General features: G+C 51.3%; 2 protein-coding genes across 2 annotated transcripts in view; both read left to right on the forward strand.

Moving 5' to 3' along the window:
• Window positions 1–10,071, forward strand: part of LOC311312894 (E3 ubiquitin-protein ligase RNF14-like) — a 17,873-nt gene extending 7,802 nt beyond the window's left edge. The window contains exons 7-8 of the mRNA XM_084442902.1: window positions 615–745; window positions 8,924–10,071. Coding sequence (XP_084299028.1) covers window positions 615–745; window positions 8,924–8,993 — 201 coding nt within the window. The 3' untranslated portion in view covers window positions 8,994–10,071. The remainder of the gene's footprint in view (window positions 1–614; window positions 746–8,923) is intronic.
• Window positions 10,072–12,933: 2,862 nt separating this feature from the next.
• Window positions 12,934–18,579, forward strand: endou2 (endonuclease, polyU-specific 2; the record flags this gene model as incomplete). The annotated part of the gene is made up of 6 exons (XM_084437154.1): window positions 12,934–13,065; window positions 14,093–14,204; window positions 14,664–14,785; window positions 15,405–15,517; window positions 17,196–17,349; window positions 18,328–18,579. The coding sequence occupies exons 1-6, from the start codon at window positions 12,964–12,966 to the stop codon at window positions 18,577–18,579; spliced, it is 855 nt and encodes a 284-aa protein (XP_084293280.1). The 5' UTR covers window positions 12,934–12,963.
• Window positions 18,580–18,838: the final 259 nt, after the last annotated feature.

Consider the following 18,838-nt stretch of genomic DNA (forward strand, 5'->3'; position numbering starts at 1 on the left):
TCTCTCTCCCTCCCTTTATCTCTCCCTCTCTCCCCTTCTCTCCCTCCCACTCCCCCTCTCTCTCCCTCCCTCTCTCTTCCTCCCTCTCTCTCCCTCCCACTATCTCTCCCTCCCTCTCTCTTCCTCTCTCTTCCTCCCTCTCTCTCCCTCCCACTATCTCTCCCTCCCTCTCTCTTCCTCTCTCTTCCTCCCTCTCTCTCCCTCCCACTCTCTCTCCCTCCCTCTCTCTTCCTCTCTCTCTCTCCCTCCCACTCTCTCTCCCTCCCTCTCTCTCCCCATTCCTCTCTCTCTCTCTGCCGCCCTTCTCTGACCCTTCTCTGGCCCTTCTCTGGCCCTTCTCTGGCCCTCCTCTGACCCTCCTCTGGCCCTTCTCTGACCCTTCTCTGACCCTTCTCTGGCCCTCCTCTGACCCTTCTCTGGCCCTTCTCTGGCCCTTCTCTGGCCCTTCTCTGACCCTTCTCTGGCCCTTCTCTGGCCCTTCTCTGACCCTTCTCTGACCCTTCTCTGGCCCTCCTCTGGCCCTCCTCTGGCCCTTCTCTGGCCCTTCTCTGACCCTCCTCTGACCCTTCTCTGACCCTTCTCTGGCCCTTCTCTGGCCCTTCTCCGTGCTGTAGAAAGTGGACGGCTGTAACAAGATGACGTGTTCGTCCTGTAAGCAGTACTTCTGCTGGCTGTGCCTGGGCCAGCTCACCCGGGTCAACCCCTACAGCCACTTCAACAACCCGTCCTCGCCGTGCTACAACCAGTGAGTGACTCCGCCCTCACCCCCTACACCCTGTCCCCTCGCTCCTCCCCCAGCTCCGCCCCTCTCCGTCTCCTCTTCTAGCCAGGTCCCCTGGACGCCCCTCTGTCCCCTGCAGACCACCCTGGGTCCGCTAGACACCCTGTGATGGCTGGAGAGGTCCGGTGCCTCCACTAACCCCGCCTCCCTCCCTCCTCCTCCTCCTCCCTCCTCCCTAGTGTCTCTCCCTCCTCCCTAGTGTCTCTCCCTCCTCCCTAGTGTCTCTCCCTCCTCCCTAGTGTCTCTCCCTCCTCCCTAGTGTCTCTCCCTCTTAGACCAGCTACTAACCCTGTCTTCCTCCCTCCTCCCTAGTGTCTCCCCCTCCTCCCTCCTCCTCCTCTCTCCTCCCTAGTGTCTCCCCCTCCTCCCTCCTCCTCCTCCCTCCTCCCTAGTGTCTCTCCCTCCTCCCTAGTGTCTCTCCCTCCTCCCTAGTGTCTCTCCCTCCTCCCTAGTGTCTCCCCCTCCTCCCTAGTGTCTCTCCCTCCTCCCTAGTGTCTCTCCCTCGTCCCTAGTGTCTCTCCCTCCTCCCTAGTGTCTCCCCCTCCTCCCTAGTGTCTCTCCCTCCTCCCTAGTGTCTCTCCCTCCTCCCTAGTGTCTCCCCCTCCTCCCTAGTGTCTCTCCCTCCTCCCTAGTGTCTCCCCCTCCTCCCTAGTGTCTCCCCCTCCTCCCTAGTGTCTCTCCCTCCTCCCTAGTGTCTCCCCCTCCTCCCTAGTGTCTCCCCCTCCTCCCTAGTGTCTCCCCCTCCTCCCTAGTGTCTCTCCCTCCTCCCTAGTGTCTCTCCCTCCTCCCTAGTGTCTCCCCCTCCTCCCTAGTGTCTCCCCCTCCTCCCTAGTGTCTCTCCCTCCTCCCTAGTGTCTCTCCCTCCTCCCTAGTGTCTCCCCCTCCTCCCTAGTGTCTCCCCCTCCTCCCTAGTGTCTCTCCCTCCTCCCTAGTGTCTCCCCCTCCTCCCTAGTGTCTCTCTCTCCTCCCTAGTGTCTCCCCCTCCTCCCTAGTGTCTCTCCCTCCTCCCTAGTGTCTCTCCCTCCTCCCTAGTGTCTCTCCCTCTCATGCTGTAACCTGGTCCTGTGGAGGCCCCCCTGTCTCCTGCAGGCCGTCCTGTACCTGGTAGAAATCCCCCTGACCGCTGTAATGACCCAGTACAGCTACTAACCCTGCCTTCCTCCCTCCTCCTCCTCCCTCCTCCCTAGTGTCTCTCCCTCTAACCCTGTCCTCCTCTCTCCTCCCTAGCGTCTCCTCCTCTAACCCTGTCCTCCTCTCTCCTCCCTAGCGTCTCCTCCTCTAACCCTGTCCTTCTCTCTCCTCCCTAGCGTCTCCCCCTCTAACCCTGTCCTCCTCTCTCCTCCCTAGCGTCTCCTCCTCTAACCCTGTCCTCCTCTCTCCTCCCTAGTGTCTCCCCCTCTAACCCTGCCTTCCTCTCTCCTCCCTAGTGTCTCCCCCTCTAACCCTGCCTTCCTCTCTCCTCCCTAGTGTCTCCCCCTCTAACCCTGTCCTCCTCTCTCCTCCCTAGCATCTCCCCCTCTAACCCTGTCCTCCTCTCTCCTCCCTAGTGTCTCCTCCTCTAACCCTGTCCTCCTCTCTCCTCCCTAGTGTCTCTCCCTCTAACCCTGTCCTCCTCTCTCCTCCCTAGCGTCTCCCCCTCTAACCCTGTCCTCCTCTCTCCTCCCTAGCATCTCCCCCTCTAACCCTGTCCTCCTCTCTCCTCCCTAGTGTCTCCTCCTCTAACCCTGTCCTCCTCTCTCCTCCCTAGTGTCTCCTCCTCTAACCCTGCCTTCCTCTCTCCTCCCTAGTGTCTCCCCCTCTAACCCTGTCCTCCTCTCTCCTCCCTAGTGTCTCTCCCTCTAACCCTGTCCTCCTCTCTCCTCCCTAGCGTCTCCTCCTCTAACCCTGTCCTCCTCTCTCCTCCCTAGCGTCTCCCCCTCTAACCCTGTCCTCCTCTCTCCTCCCTAGCGTCTCCTCCTCTAACCCTGTCCTCCTCTCTCCTCCCTAGCGTCTCCCCCTCTAACCCTGTCCTCCTCTCTCCTCCCTAGTGTCTCCTCCTCTAACCCTGTCCTCCTCTCTCCTCCCTAGTGTCTCCCCCTCTAACCCTGTCCTCCTCTCTCCTCCCTAGCGTCTCCCCCTCTAACCCTGTCCTCCTCTCTCCTCCCTAGTGTCTCCCCCTCTAACCCTGTCCTCCTCTCTCCTCCCTAGCGTCTCCCCCTCTAACCCTGTCCTCCTCTCTCCTCCCTAGTGTCTCTCCCTCTAACCCTGTCCTCCTCTCTCCTCCCTAGTGTCTCCTCCTCTAACCCTGTCCTCCTCTCTCCTCCCTAGTCTCTCCTCCTCTAACCCTGTCCTCCTCTCTCCTCCCTAGTGTCTCTCCCTCTAACCCTGTCCTCCTCTCTCCTCCCTAGTGTCTCTCCCTCTAACCCTGTCCTCCTCTCTCCTCCCTAGTGTCTCTCCCTCTAACCCTGTCCTCCTCTCTCCTCCCTAGCACCTCCCCCTCTAACCCTGTCCTCCTCTCTCCTCCCTAGCGTCTCTCCCTCTAACCCTGTCCTCCTCTCTCCTCCCTAGTGTCTCTCCCTCCTCCCTAGTGTCTCTCCCTCCTCCCTAGTGTCTCTCCCTCCTCCCTAGTGTCTCCCCCTCCTCCCTAGTGTCTCCCCCTCCTCCCTAGTGTCTCTCCCTCCTCCCTAGTGTCTCTCCCTCCTCCCTAGTGTCTCTCCCTCCTCCCTAGTGTCTTCCCCTCCTCCCTAGTGTCTCTCCCTCCTCCCTAGTGTCTCTCCCTCCTCCCTAGTGTCTCTCCCTCCTCCCTAGTGTCTCCCCCTCTAACCCTGTCCTCCTCTCTCCTCCCTAGTGTCTCTCCCTCTAACCCTGTCCTCCTCTCTCCTCCCTAGCGTCTCCCTCTCTAACCCTGTCCTCCTCTCTCCTCCCTAGTGTCTCCCCCTCTAACCCTGTCCTCCTCTCTCCTCCCTAGTGTCTCCTCCTCTAACCCTGTCCTCCTCTCTCCTCCCTAGTGTCTCTCCCTCTAACCCTGTCCTCCTCTCTCCTCCCTAGCGTCCCCCCTCTAACCCTGTCCTCCTCTCTCCTCCCTAGCGTCTCCTCCTCTAACCCTGTCCTCCTCTCTCCTCCCTAGCGTCTCCCTCTCTAACCCTGTCCTCCTCTCTCCTCCCTAGTGTCTCCCCCTCTAACCCTGTCCTCCTCTCTCCTCCCTAGTGTCTCCTCCTCTAACCCTGTCCTCCTCTCTCCTCCCTAGCGTCTCCCTCTAACCCTGTCCTCCTCTCTCCTCCCTAGCGTCTCCTCCTCTAACCCTGTCCTCCTCTCTCCTCCCTAGTGTCTCCCCCTCTAACCCTGTCCTCCTCTCTCCTCCCTAGTGTCTCTCCCTCTAACCCTGTCCTCCTCTCTCCTCCCTAGTGTCTCCTCCTCTAACCCTGTCCTCCTCTCTCCTCCCTAGTGTCTCTCCCTCTAACCCTGTCCTCCTCTCTCCTCCCTAGCGTCCCCCCCTCTAACCCTGTCCTCCTCTCTCCTCCCTAGCGTCTCCTCCTCTAACCCTGTCCTCCTCTCTCCTCCCTAGCGTCTCCTCCTCTAACCCTGTCCTCCTCTCTCCTCCCTAGCGTCTCCCCCTCTAACCCTGTCCTCCTCTCTCCTCCCTAGTGTCTCTCCCTCTAACCCTGTCCTCCTCTCTACTCCCTAGCGTCTCCTCCTCTAACCCTGTCCTCCTCTCTCCTCCCTAGTGTCTCCCCCTCTAACCCTGTCCTCCTCTCTCCTCCCTAGCATCTCCCCCTCTAACCCTGTCCTCCTCTCTCCTCCCTAGTGTCTCCTCCTCTAACCCTGTCCTCCTCTCTCCTCCCTAGCGTCTCCCCCTCTAACCCTGTCCTCCTCTCTCCTCCCTAGTGTCTCCCTCTAACCCTGTCCTCCTCTCTCCTCCCTAGTGTCTCCTCCTCTAACCCTGTCCTCCTCTCTCCTCCCTAGCGTCTCCCCCTCTAACCCTGTCCTCCTCTCTCCTCCCTAGTGTCTCCCCCTCTAACCCTGTCCTCCTCTCTCCTCCCTAGTCTCCCCCTCTAACCCTGTCCTCCTCTCTCCTCCCTAGTGTCTCCTCCTCTAACCCTGTCCTCCTCTCTCCTCCCTAGTGTCTCTCCCTCTAACCCTGTCCTCCTCTCTCCTCCCTAGCGTCCCCCCCTCTAACCCTGTCCTCCTCTCTCCTCCGTCTCCCCCTCTAACCCTGTCCTCCTCTCTCCTCCCTAGCGTCTCCCCCTCTAACCCTGTCCTCCTCTCTCCTCCCTAGTGTCTCCTCCTCTAACCCTGTCCTCCTCTCTCCTCCCTAGTGTCTCCCTCTCTAACCCTGTCCTCCTCTCTCCTCCCTAGCGTCTCCCCCTCTAACCCTGTCCTCCTCTCTCCTCCCTAGTGTCTCTCCCTCTAACCCTGTCCTCCTCTCTCCTCCCTAGTGTCTCTCCCTCTAACCCTGTCCTCCTCTCTCCTCCCTAGCGTCTCTCCCTCTAACCCTGTCCTCCTCTCTCCTCCCTAGCGTCTCTCCCTCTAACCCTGTCCTCCTCTCTCCTCCCTAGTGTCTCCCTCTCTAACCCTGTCCTCCTCTCTCCTCCCTAGTGTCTCCCCCTCTAACCCTGTCCTCCTCTCTCCTCCCTAGCGTCTCTCCCTCTAACCCTGTCCTCCTCTCTCCTCCCTAGTGTCTCCTCCTCTAACCCTGTCCTCCTCTCTCCTCCCTAGCGTCTCCTCCTCTAACCCTATCCTCCTCTCTCCTCCCTAGTGTCTCCCTCTAACCCTGTCCTCCTCTCTCCTCCCTAGCGTCTCCCTCTAACCCTGTCCTCCTCTCTCCTCCCTAGCGTCTCCCTCTAACCCTGTCCTCCTCTCTCCTCACTGGGGTCTCCTCCTCTAACCCTGTCCTCCTCTCTCCTCCCTAGTGTCTCCTCCTCTAACCCTGTCCTCCTCTCTCCTCCCTAGTGTCTCCCCCTCTAACCCTGTCCTCCTCTCTCCTCCCTAGTGTCTCCTCCTCTAACCCTGTCCTCCTCTCTCCTCCCTAGCGTCTCCCCCTCTAACCCTGTCCTCCTCTCTCCTCCCTAGTGTCTCCCTCTCTAACCCTGTCCTCCTCTCTCCTCCCTAGCGTCTCCCCCTCTAACCCTGTCCTCCTCTCTCCTCCCTAGTGTCTCTCCCTCTAACCCTGTCCTCCTCTCTCCTCCCTAGCGTCTCCCCCTCTAACCCTGTCCTCCTCTCTCCTCCCTAGTGTCTCCCCCTCTAACCCTGTCCTCCTCTCTCCTCCCTAGTGTCTCTCCCTCTAACCCTGTCCTCCTCTCTCCTCCCTAGTGTCTCCCCCTCTAACCCTGCCTTCCTCTCTCCTCCCTAGCGTCTCCCCCTCTAACCCTGTCCTCCTCTCTCCTCCCTAGTGTCTCCCTCTAACCCTGTCCTCCTCTCTCCTCCCTAGTGTCTCCCCCTCTAACCCTGTCCTCCTCTCTCCTCCCTAGCGTCTCCCTCTCTAACCCTGTCCTCCTCTCTCCTCCCTAGTGTCTCCCCCTCTAACCCTGTCCTCCTCTCTCCTCCCTAGTGTCTCCCTCTAACCCTGTCCTCCTCTCTCCTCCCTAGTGTCTCCCCCTCTAACCCTGTCCTCCTCTCTCCTCCCTAGCGTCTCCCTCTCTAACCCTGTCCTCCTCTCTCCTCCCTAGTGTCTCCCCCTCTAACCCTGTCCTCCTCTCTCCTCCCTAGTGTCTCTCCCTCTAACCCTGTCCTCCTCTCTCCTCCCTAGTGTCTCCCCCTCTAACCCTGTCCTCCTCTCTCCTCCCTAGTGTCTCCTCCTCTAACCCTGTCCTCCTCCCTCCTCCCTAGTGTCTCCCCCTCTAACCCTGTCCTCCTCTCTCCTCCCTAGTGTCTCCCCCTCTAACCCTGTCCTCCTCTCTCCTCCCTAGCGTCTCCCTCTCTAACCCTGTCCTCCTCTCTCCTCCCTAGTGTCTCCCCCTCTAACCCTGTCCTCCTCTCTCCTCCCTAGTGTCTCCCTCTAACCCTGTCCTCCTCTCTCCTCCCTAGTGTCTCCCCCTCTAACCCTGTCCTCCTCTCTCCTCCCTAGTGTCTCCCTCTAACCCTGTCCTCCTCTCTCCTCCCTAGTGTCTCCCCCTCTAACCCTGTCCTCCTCTCTCCTCCCTAGCGTCTCCCTCTCTAACCCTGTCCTCCTCTCTCCTCCCTAGTGTCTCCCCCTCTAACCCTGTCCTCCTCTCTCCTCCCTAGTGTCTCTCCCTCTAACCCTGTCCTCCTCTCTCCTCCCTAGCGTCTCTCCCTCTAACCCTGTCTTCCTCTCTCCTCCCTAGTGTCTCTCCCTCTAACCCTGTCCTCCTCTCTCCTCCCTAGTGTCTCCCCCTCTAACCCTGTCCTCCTCTCTCCTCCCTAGCGTCTCTCCCTCTAACCCTGTCCTCCTCTCTCCTCCCTAGTGTCTCCTCCTCTAACCCTGTCCTCCTCTCTCCTCCCAAGCGTCTCCCCCTCTTGTACTACACCCAGGTCCCAGAAAGTCCTCTCCTCCCCCCTATTCCTGGTCAAGGTCCTCCTAATGTCCCCCGTGGCTCCTGGAGAGGCCCCCTGCCATCCTCGTGTCCAGCTCCTTCCCAGGAGGTGTCGCTGTCCCTATCAAGTCACCCCCCCCCCCCTCCTGCTTAGCGGCTTTAACCGTTAGTTAGGGTTAGGGTTAGCTGGGGTTAGTTAGGGTTAGGGTTAGCTGGGTTTAGGGTTAGTTAGGGTTAGGGTTAGTTAGGGTTAGCTGGGGTTAGGGTTAGTTAGGGTTAGCTGGGGCTAGATAGGGTTAGGGTTAGGGTTAGTTAGGGTTAGCTGGGGTTAGGGTTAGTTAGGGTTAGGGTTAGCTGGGGTTAGGGTTAGTTAGGGTTAGGGTTAGCTGGGGTTAGTTAGGGTTAGGGTTAGCTGGGGTTAGGGTTAGTTAGGGTTAGGGTAAGCTGGGGTTAGGGTTAGTTAGGGTTAGGGTTAGCTGGGGCTAGTTAGGGTTAGGGTTAGCTGGGGCTAGTTAGGGTTAGGGCTAGCTGGGGTTAGTTAGGGCTAGCTGGGGTTAGTTAGGGTTAGGGCTAGCTGGGGTTAGTTAGGGCTAGCTGGGGTTAGTTAGGGTTAGCTGGGGTTAGTTAGGGTTAGGGTTAGTTAGGGTTAGGGTTAGGGCTAGCTGGGGTTAGTTAGGGTTAGGGTTAGGGTTAGGGTTAGGGTTAGGGTTAGGGTTAGGGTTAGGGTTAGCTGGGGTTAGTTAGGGTTAGGGTTAGCTGGGGTTAGTTAGGGTTAGGGTGAGCTGGGGTTAGTTAGGGTTAGGGTGAGCTGGGGTTAGTTAGGGTTAGGGTTAGCTGGGGTTAGTTAGGGTTAGGGTGAGCTGGGGTTAGTTAGGGTTAGGGTTAGCTGGGGTTAGTTAGGGTTAGGGTTAGCTGGGGTTAGTTAGGGTTAGGGTTAGCTGGGGCTAGTTAGGGTTAGGGTTAGCTGGGGTTAGTTAGGGTTAGGGTTAGCTGGGGTTAGTTAGGGTTAGGGTGAGCTGGGGTTAGTTAGGGTTAGGGTGAGCTGGGGTTAGTTAGGGTTAGGGTTAGCTGGGGTTAGTTAGGGTTAGGGTGAGCTGGGGTTAGTTAGGGTTAGCTGGGGTTAGTTAGGGTTAGCTGGGGTTAGTTAGGGTTAGCTGGGGTTAGTTAGGGTTAGCTGGGGTTAGTTAGGGTTAGCTGGGGGTTAGTTAGGGCTAGCTGGGGTTAGTTAGGGTTAGGGTTAGCTGGGGTTAGTTAGGGTTAGCTGGGGTAAGTTAGGGTTAGCTGGGGTTAGTTAGGGTTAGCTGGGGTTAGTTAGGGTTAGCTGGGGTTAGTTAGGGTTAGCTGGGGTTAGTTAGGGTTAGGGTTAGCTGGGGTTAGTTAGGGTTAGGGTTAGCTGGGGTTAGTTAGGGTTAGCTGGGGTTAGTTAGGGTTAGGGTTAGCTGGGGTTAGTTAGGGTTAGGGTGAGCTGGGGTTAGTTAGGGTTAGCTGGGGTTAGTTAGGGTTAGCTGGGGTTAGTTAGGGTTAGCTGGGGTTAGTTAGGGTTAGGGTTAGCTGGGGTTAGTTAGGGTTAGCTGGGGTTAGTTAGGGTTAGGGTTAGTTAGGGTTAGCTGGGGTTAGTTGGGGTTAGGGCTCGCTCCTGAAATGGACAACTAACGCCCGCTTCTTTGTCTAGACTGTTTCAGGGTGTGGATATCGACGAAGATGAAGATGATGCCTTTTGGAGTGACGAAGAGGACGGATAAGGTGCGGAGCGTCCTAGCGTACCTCCCAGCGGTGTCCACTTAACCCCGCCCCCTCCACCTGGACCCCGCCATCCCACGATCGATTACTACACCGTCGCTACACCGTCATCAGCCAATCACCAGGGACTCTCAGACTAGTCAGTGATATCTCGTCTGGAGGGCGGTCATGTCCTCGGGGGTTGTAATGCCACCAGGACAGGTGGCGTCACTCCCAGGAACGCCGGCCCCTCTGATGGAGTGAGGCATGATGGGAAATGACAGGGAGCTAATGGTTGGTAAGAGAGACGCCTGTCGGAAAACGCAGATCATGGAATACAGTGCCAGTGCTGACTGCTGAGTTTGTTTGATTTATATAATTGTTTGATTTATGTAAGTGTATAAACTGAATGATCGTATGTTTGTGGTTTTAGCACGTGAGAAACGTACACAGCGATCTGGGGGAAACATCTCAGTCAAACCAAGGACAGCGTTTGAAAAATGTTTTCTCGATTCAGTTTGCATCCTCGTCCTCACTTGAATAACGCAGACGTTGAGGTAACAGCTGGGCGTGAATTTGATAAGTAAAGCTTTGCCAAATATCCCTCAATTATGAAATGCCATCAGGAACCTGATGCTGTTTTGTTTAAGTATGGCTTTCATGCACAATACACTTTATATTGTTCGTAGTTCATCAAGAAGGATGTTTAATTTAACGAGGAGTTGAGTAGAGTTCGGTTGGTACGGGAGGTTTTGTAGCGCAACGTTTCAGTACCGATTGATTTGTGCGGAAACCAACCTGATGTTCACCTACGGTGTCCTCGTGTTATGAGTTTGTTCAAACCTTTACAGAAATGGAGGTCGAATGGAATAATATTGACGCTGGCAAATTATTGCCGAGAGGTTATCGATTGAGATGTACTAGAAATATTGAAAGCATATTCAAAGTACCAACAGACATCCTCCAACGTAGTGCAATATTTACCATGTTATGTTGTTGTTGTTGTTGTTGGGGAGATTTTTCAGTGGATGTCCTGTAGGATATGACTCATGGATTCAGACGGTTTGGCTGTTATATTCTTGCCATCTTTTTCTCTTAATAAACAGGCTTCATAATATGATGTTATTCTGAGGTAAATGTCTTTTTATTTTCTTCATACATGTCGTCCTACACTACTCAGTTACTTATTCATGTCAATAAGTTGTTTATTTGCCCGTGTAAAATGTCTTAACTCAGAGTTAAGTCTAGGTAGTTAAGTTAAGTAGTTAAGGTAGTTAAGTCTACATCTGTGCACTTATAACATTACAGTACAGGCCTGAAAAGAGGTAAAAAAAACATTTAATTTAACAAAGATTAAATGTTCAATTGCCTGGTATTTTTAATTGGCAGTGAATAATACAAAATGAGCTGCAGAAGATCGTCATGCAGCACAGAAGTTTTTGTTCTGCTTTAGCAACATATGCTCCTATATACAGTATGTCCTATAGGTCCTATATAATATAGTCATATAAGTCCTATATAATATGGTCATATAGATCCTATACATGTCCTATAGGTCCTATATAATATGGTCCTATACAATATAGTCATATAGGTCCCATATAATATGGTCATATAGGTCATATAGATCCTATACATGTCCTATAGGTCCTATATAATATGGTCTTTTACAATATAGTCATATAGGTCCCATATAATATGGTCATATAGGTCATATAGATCCTATACATGTCCTATAAGTCCTATATAATATGGTCATATAGATCCTATACATGTCCTATAGGTCCTTTATAATATGGTCATATAGGTTCTATATAATATGGTGCTATAGGTCCTATACATGTCATATAGGTCCTATATAATATGGTCATATAGGTTCTATATAATATGGTGCTATAGGTCCTATATAATATGGTCATATAGGTTCTATATAATATGGTCATATAGGTTCTATATAATATGGTGCTATAGGTCCTATACATGTCATATAGGTCCTATATAATATGCTTCTATAAGTTATATAATACTGTATGCTCCTATAGGTCTAGGTAAATGATTGAGCAACTGATGTTTAATAGCGGTTCCCTCACTAGTCCCAGCGTCGCCTCCTGCTGGTGGTAACCTGACATTACCTTTAGACATTACTGGAGAGGAATCAGCAGCTTTGTCAACAATTCTTCACTTTTCTTTCCCTTGCAGTATCTGTTTTGTTGACTGATGAATTGCTGACGTGGCTGAATGTGTGATCAGGTAGCTAGCTGCTCATTCACTCAGCAGCCATTCTCTCACTAGGGCTCGTGGGGATGCCTCCTCCTTCCACCGCAGAGCAAGGCTGCTATTGGCTACAACACAGCGACAGTCACACAGGGGCCAAGGTTGATCAAGGATGCCTTCTCTCACAAAAAAAACACTCAATTGTAAAAATGTAGTTGGTTTTGATACAATTTTGGTTCAATGCCTTTTGCTCACCGCTTTCCAATTTAAGTAACTCAACTCACATTTGTGGAGAATGACTGTTTCTATTCATTACCTATTTCCAATCAAGAAATGAATTGAATGAATAAAACTTTAGATTATAAGCATAATACATTTTTGCATCAAATTAAGCCCTAACTCAACTGATTTGTCAATCACGTGAAACTGTTTGTGCCTTGTAAATGACTTTTAATGACCTTGTGTTCACACTTTTAACCTAAAGGATTTGCTGAGGGATAATGGGGTGTGTGAGGTAGAAAGAGAGGAAGAGGGAGCAGAGAGAGAGAGAGAGAGAGGGAGAGAGAGGGAGAGAGAGAGGGGGAGAGAGAGAGAGAGAGAGAGGGAGAGAGGGAGAGAGAGAGGGAGAGAGAGGGAGAGAGAGAGAGAGAGAGAGGAAAAGAGAGAGAGACAGAGAGAGGGAGAGAGAGAGAGGGAGAGAGAGAGAGAGAGGAAGAGAGAGAGAGAGAGAGAGAGAGGGAGAGAGAGAGAGAGAGAGAGAGAGAGGAAGAGAGAGAGAGAGAGAGAGAGAGAAGAACAATATAGTGCTAAAGTAACAAAGAGAGCCCCCGTTGTATAAGAGATTGAAGGCCAGTACAACACAGTTTAATCCCTTTGGCTAGAGTTGCTGACAGGGGATTACCTTTCAAAATGGCCTCTGTCCTATCCTGTCCTATCCTGCCTCGTGGTGCCGGAGCTCTGTTGTGTCTTTCTCCGTCCTGCCTGCTACTCTACCAGTAAAGATACCTGCTTTCAACAAGCCAGTTCCCCCAGCTATCTGCAGGCCACAGGACCGGACCCCTCGCTGCCCCCTAACCTGACCGACTCTACAGTCACTCCCCAGTGAGAAGGCCCAAGCCCAACCAAAGGTCAGTGGATTTGAGACACGCAGACATTTACCATAAGAAGAATACCGATCAGATGATAACATCAAAGACCTGAATGTAGATTATATAAAACACAGTGTTATTGTATTAAGGTGTGGACACTGATGTCATCTGCATCACCAGTGATTGTTACAAAGTGTCTGTATTTGTACTTGGTGATTGTATTCATATTGTTGATTGTATTCATATATTATGCTTAGAAGGTTATACTTCGAAGGTACTTATATTTCTGTTATACTTCGAAGGTACTGCCAATTGGATGAATGTGATACTAACTACACAAATTATTTTTGTATATGAAAGCTTTTGTTGATGTTGACATGAGACAATTAAAGTACTAAATATTGAATAGATTGTGTGAGGATATGGGAGGATTCAGACTGCATGTTAGCAGAATATGACAACACATTGTAATACGGACCAGTAGCTCTACAATAATAGCATAATAAACATTAGTAACAAAGGCTGAATCACAGGCCTGTGCTCTCTGTTCCCTCACAGGAATCTGCCCAAGCCAGCCACCGTAGCCTGCCCAGCTCTGAGGGACCCGCCAGCCACCGTAGCCTGCCAGCGCTGAGGGACCCGCCAGCCACACCGTAGCCTGCCCAGCTCTGAGGGACCAGCCAGCCTCACCATGATGGAGAGTGACCGCGAGCTGTCTGCCATGGTGCAGGCGCTGTGGGACAGTGATGTGAACAGACTCCAACCAGGAAAAGACTACCGGATCTCCCTGCAGGTAGAGCAGACCTTAACGGGACCATATGGAGGCGGAGTTGTGCTTATCCAATCAGAATATCACCTTTATACCAAGAATATCACCTTTATACCAAGAATATCACCTTTATACCAAGAATATCACCTTTATACCAAGAATATCACCTTTATACCAAGGATAGATTTGGAGGGTCCCCATAGAACGTTCATGGTTGTACAACTAACTGTCAAATAATGTAACTAACTGGCAGTTATCCAGAACCATACCCCCCCCACCCCCCCTCGCCACACACACACAATTTAATGTGGGCTATACGGTATATCATGTTAGTCAACATCATGTGGCCACAAGTGTGATGTGGAATCCAAGGTCATCATAGCACACTGCTCAGATAGCAAGCGGATCTGGGCCATATACAGGCCAGATCTGGCCCTTGTGGCTTAGTTCCGGCCCATATATGGCCCAGATCCGCTTGCTATCTGGGTGATGTGTACCAGATCCCTGCGGTCCTCTGGACTGTAGTCCTGCGCTGGTCTTCACAAAGGAGACAGACAATAGGCTGTCAGACAGCAGGCGTGCGCCAGGGCTGGCTGACCAGAGACAGCACGCCGCTAAGCTAACGCCGGAGGAACGGCCACGCCATGACCACCTGGCTAACTCAGGCTTTAGATGGGAAGATTTGGACACTTTCTTGGAACCTTGTTTTATTCTGGGAGGCCCAAACGCACGATCAAACTGTCTGAACTGCAGTTGTTAGATAGTTAGATAATTAGATAGTTATAGTTAAACATAAACATGTAACTTGCCCTCTCCTCTCCTCTCCTCTCCTCTCCTCTCCTCTCCTCTCCTCTCCTCTCCTCTCCTCTCCTCTCCTCTCCTCTCCTCTCCTCTCCTCTCCTCTCCTCTCCCCTCCTCTCCTCTCCTCTCCTCTCCTCTCCTCTCCTCTCCTCTCCTCTCCTCTCCTCTCCTCTCCTCTCCTCTCCTCTCCTCTCCTCTCCTCTCCTCTCCTCTCCTCTCCTCTCCTCTCCTCTCCTCTCCTCTCCTCCAGGGCAAGGCTGGAACTGGGGATGTGCTGTGTCTTAACGACGACAGCGATGGACAAGGATCTCCTCTGTTCTCGTTTGTGGATGAGAAAATTTTCAAAAAGGAGACGTTCTCAGGTAAGTGGATTAGTAGATTAGGTTTTATACCACTGTTGCAAAACCAGGGCAAGAGGGACACGAGTCCACCTATAAGCACATATAAAACCAACAGGATGTGAGATGACTGACACCAAGTCAACAGACATGACTTCTGTGTTTGTAAAAAGTATGCCTGTTTAAAGGTACGCAATGTAGTTTTTGACCACTAGTGTGCGCTCTAGAGCAAATTTGAGAAGGTGGTCCCCGAAAATCGCGTACAATACACGGAGCACATAATAGTGACGTTTCACACATCTTTGTTGTTTTCAAAACATTCGCTAAATATCATTTTGCAAAGAAATTACAAGGTAGGAAAGACATTCAAGTGATTCAACATGTTTATTAGACTACAAGGAACCATATAATCGAGGAATTTCGAAAATAAACAAAGAATGGATTGTTTTGATTCACACTTCGTTGGGTACCTTTAATTCCCAGCCTTTATTTCCTTATTGGATAACTATGAGAGTGACACTGGCGTACCAGAGATTGTGACTCCAGAGGAAGAGGCAGAAAACCACAAGTTCTTGGACTCCATGGTTCAAACACCGACTATGAAGGTACCAGTGCTCTATCCCCAGTCCAGCCCTAACCCTGGGCTGAGGTCTTACCCCCTACCCCTAGTACATACCCCTAGCTCCCTAGCAGCTATTCCCTACCCCTAGTACATACCCCTAGCTCCCTAGCAGCTATTCCCTACCCCTAGTACATACCCCTAGCTCCCTAGCAGCTATTCCCTACCCCTAGTACATACCCCTAGCTCCCTAGCAGCTATTCCCTACCCCTAGTACATACCCCTAGCTCCCTAGCAGCTATTCCCTACCCCTAGTACATACCCCTAGCTCCCTAGCAGCTATTCCCTACCCCTAGTACATACCCCTAGCTCCCTAGCAGCTATTCCCTACCCCTAGTACATACCCCTAGCTCCCTAGCAGCTATTCCCTACCCCTAGTACATACCCCTAGCTCCCTAGCAGCTATTCCCTACCCCTAGCCTTGGACCTTTCCCTCTGGACCAACTCCCAATCAAGTGTAACATTACACACATATATAACATGAAGTATAACTTGACTATTATATATATGTATATTTAACTATTGCAGATGTCATTTTCAGTGAACCAGGTGATGTGGAGTGATTGTGTTCCCTGTGATCGCTGTAGCTGTGTTTCTGTTCACAGCTTGCTCATACGTACCTCGTCGAGAAGCGTCTTTCCCCAGAGGACATGACAGGATTCAAAAAGCAGCTTTACAGGATCTGGTTCGAGCTCTACGCCAGGAAGGGCTCCAGCAGGTGAGAGGAGATGGAATGCTGTTTTGCCTGTTAAGGTGTCTGCACACTGTCCCCGACCAACACCGACCAACACCAACGTTGGATCGGCGTGCCATGTTTATTGGGGAGTGTTGACATTGGTTGGATGGATTTTGCAGCTGGAATTTAAACTTCCAACATTCTGACAACAACTGCCAACTTTAGAATGTTGGGTGTTGGGAGTTGGTTGGCGTTGGTTGGCGTTGGTTGGCGTTGGTTGGGGCCGTGTGCAGATATCTTACCTGTTACTTATCAAATCAGAATTATTGCTAACTTATACAACGGTTAGTTCTGGTTCTTGATTCTGATTGGCTGGAAGCCGTGTTAAAATACTTTGTAACACACACCTGGGACCGCATATCATTCCATTTTCAGTATTAATGCGCCTCCCATTTGATCCAATGCATTGTAGTTGTTGTTGTTGCTTGGCAACCCATTTGTTAGGGGAACTATTTTGCTCGGCGGAAATGAAGGAATGATGCTTCGTTTTGAATAAATGTTAATATTTTACATTGCTGTGTGTTTATTTTACACTAATAGCTGTAGTAACCGTTTTAGTAACCGAGGGTTTTACTCCGCTTCGCATCGTGCCTAACAACGCCCCCTAGCTGTTATAAAATCACTATAACACACGGCCTCTCGTGGTTTATTGCTTAATTTTAAAGTCCTATGGCCACACAGACTGATGATGTTCTCCCATGTTCTCCTAGGCCAGACTCTTCAGTGTGTGATGATGTTCTCCCATGTTCTCCTATGTTCTCCCATGTTCTCCTAGTCCAGACTCTTCAGGGTGTGATGATGTTCTCTCATGTTCTCCTAGGCCAGACTCTTCAGGGTGTGATGATGTTCTCCCATGTTCTCCTAGGCCAGACTCTTCAGGGTTTGATGATGTTCTCCCATGTTCTCCTAGGCCAGACTCTTCAGGGTGTGATGATGTTCTCCCATGTTCTCCTAGGCCAGACTCTTCAGGGTTTGATGATGTTCTCCCATGTTCTCCTAGGCCAGACTCTTCAGGGTGTGATGATGTTCTCTCATGTTCTCCTATGTTCTCCCATGTTCTCCTAGGCCAGACTCGTCAGGGTGTGATGATGTTCTCCCATGTTCTCCTAGGCCAGACTCTTCAGGGTGTGATGATGTTCTCTCATGTTCTCCTATGTTCTCCCATGTTCTCCTAGGCCAGACTCTTCAGGGTGTGATGATGTTCTCTCATGTTCTCCTATGTTCTCCCATGTTCTCCTAGGCCAGACTCGTCAGGGTGTGATGATGTTCTCCCATGTTCTCCTAGGCCAGACTCTTCAGGGTGTGATGATGTTCTCTCATGTTCTCCTATGTTCTCCCATGTTCTCCTAGTCCAGACTCTTCACGGTGTGATGATGTTCTCCCATGTTCTCCTAGGCCAGACTCTTCACGGTGTGATGATGTTCTCCCATGTTCTCCTAGGCCAGACTCGTCACGGTGTGATGATGTTCTCTCATGTTCTCCTAGGCCAGACTCTTCAGGGTGTGATGATGTTCTCCCATGTTCTCCTATGTTCTCCCATGTTCTTCTAGGCCAGACTCTTCAGGGTTTGATGATGTTCTCTCATGTTCTCCTATGTTCTCCCATGTTCTCCTAGGCCAGACTCTTCAGGGTTTGATGATGTTCTCCTATGTTCTCCTAGGCCAGACTCGTCAGGTTTTGAGCATGTGTTTGTGGGCGAGACCAGAGGAGGACGCACTGTCATCGGCTTCCATAACTGGATCCAGCTGTACTTGCAGGAGAAGCTGGGACACATCGACTACAAAGGCTACAGCGTGGTTGCAAATTCTCCACAGGTAAAATAATAGTATGCTCTGTCTGTCTGTCTGTCCACCACTCACACACATGATGTAACAAATCCCAAAATACATACAGGTATATACATTACATTACATTACATTAGAGTCATTTAGCAGACGCTTTTATCCAAATCGACTAACAATAATTGCATTTAACGTAGGAAGAGCCAATGTACTACTACTCACCAGAACTCACAAGTGCATCTTCTTTCTGTGACTAAGTGACTAAGAGCATAATCTAGTGCTGAAGGCAAAGTGCAAGAATCGCAATCTAAAGTACAGTGCAATATAATATAATACAATAAGTGCTTAGGTGGGAGGATTGTTGTAGTACTTCTTACAATATACAAGAGGGTAACAAAAAAGAAACAGGTGTATAACAGTAGATATATTCCTTAAAATGCCTAGATTGTGCAAACATGCTTAAGGTGGGCAAGATTCATGTATCAGTAGTAATAGATTCAAGTAACAATAGTAAGTATGTCCATGTTGGTAAACGTGCTGTCCTGTCCAGAGCCTCTGAGCTGACTCCGGTCCAGAGTGTCCAGCCAGTCAACGGGACCCAGATAGCAAGCGGATCTGGGCCATATACAGGCCAGATCTGGCCCTTGTGGCTTAGTTCCGGCCCATATATGGCCCAGAATCATTACACATCCGCTTGCTATCTGGGGATGCATTGAACAGTCTGATGGTGGCTGACCCACACTTCATCCATCCCTCCATTGGTTTCTCTCTCCCTCCCACCTTCTCTCTCCCTCTCCCTCTCTTTCCCTTCCTCTCTCTCTCCGTCTCTCTCCCTTTCCCTTCCTCTCTCTCTCCATCTCTCTCTCCCTCTCTCTCTCCCTCCCTCCCTCTCTCTCTCTCTCTCTCCCTTCCTCTCTCTCTCTCCCTTCCTCTCCCTCTCTCTCTCTCTCTCTCCCTCCCTCTCTCTCTCCCTTCCCCTCTCTCTCTCCCTCCCTCCCTCATCTGACCCAGCCGGATGAGACCAAGCACATCATGGCGCTGCAGTTCAGCTGGAAGAACGGGATCAAGCCCAAAGGCAGCATCTTCGTGGGAGTGAGTCCGGAGTTTGAGTTCGCCCTCTACACCCTTTGTTTCATCCTATCGCCCAACGAGAGATGTAAAGTGACCTTCAACGCGTACGAGGTGGAGATCGTCTGCCATCACTACAACCAGAAGCACATCGGCACCACTTACCCTGTCCTTGTGAAATACCATAACAGATAAAAAAAAAAGGACACGACTTCTCAAACACACTCCCACTCAAGTGTCATGAGTATTGTTTTTGTCTTTTTACTTAAGATAAAGATACAATAAAACCGTAAAACACTTAATATACTGCGTCTGTCTATTTCTGTTGCAATGTGTTATTGTATTTAGGTTTTTTATCAACTTGCACACACAAGTCATGAGGCTCAAAGACAGTACAGTGATGCGCTGTGTTACAACCGGCAAACTGGATCAGGTGGGGCTGAAGTTGTCAGTT

Source organism: Borostomias antarcticus, assembly GCF_949987555.1.
Source record: "Borostomias antarcticus genome assembly, chromosome: 1".
Taxonomy (NCBI): domain Eukaryota; kingdom Metazoa; phylum Chordata; class Actinopteri; order Stomiiformes; family Stomiidae; genus Borostomias; species Borostomias antarcticus.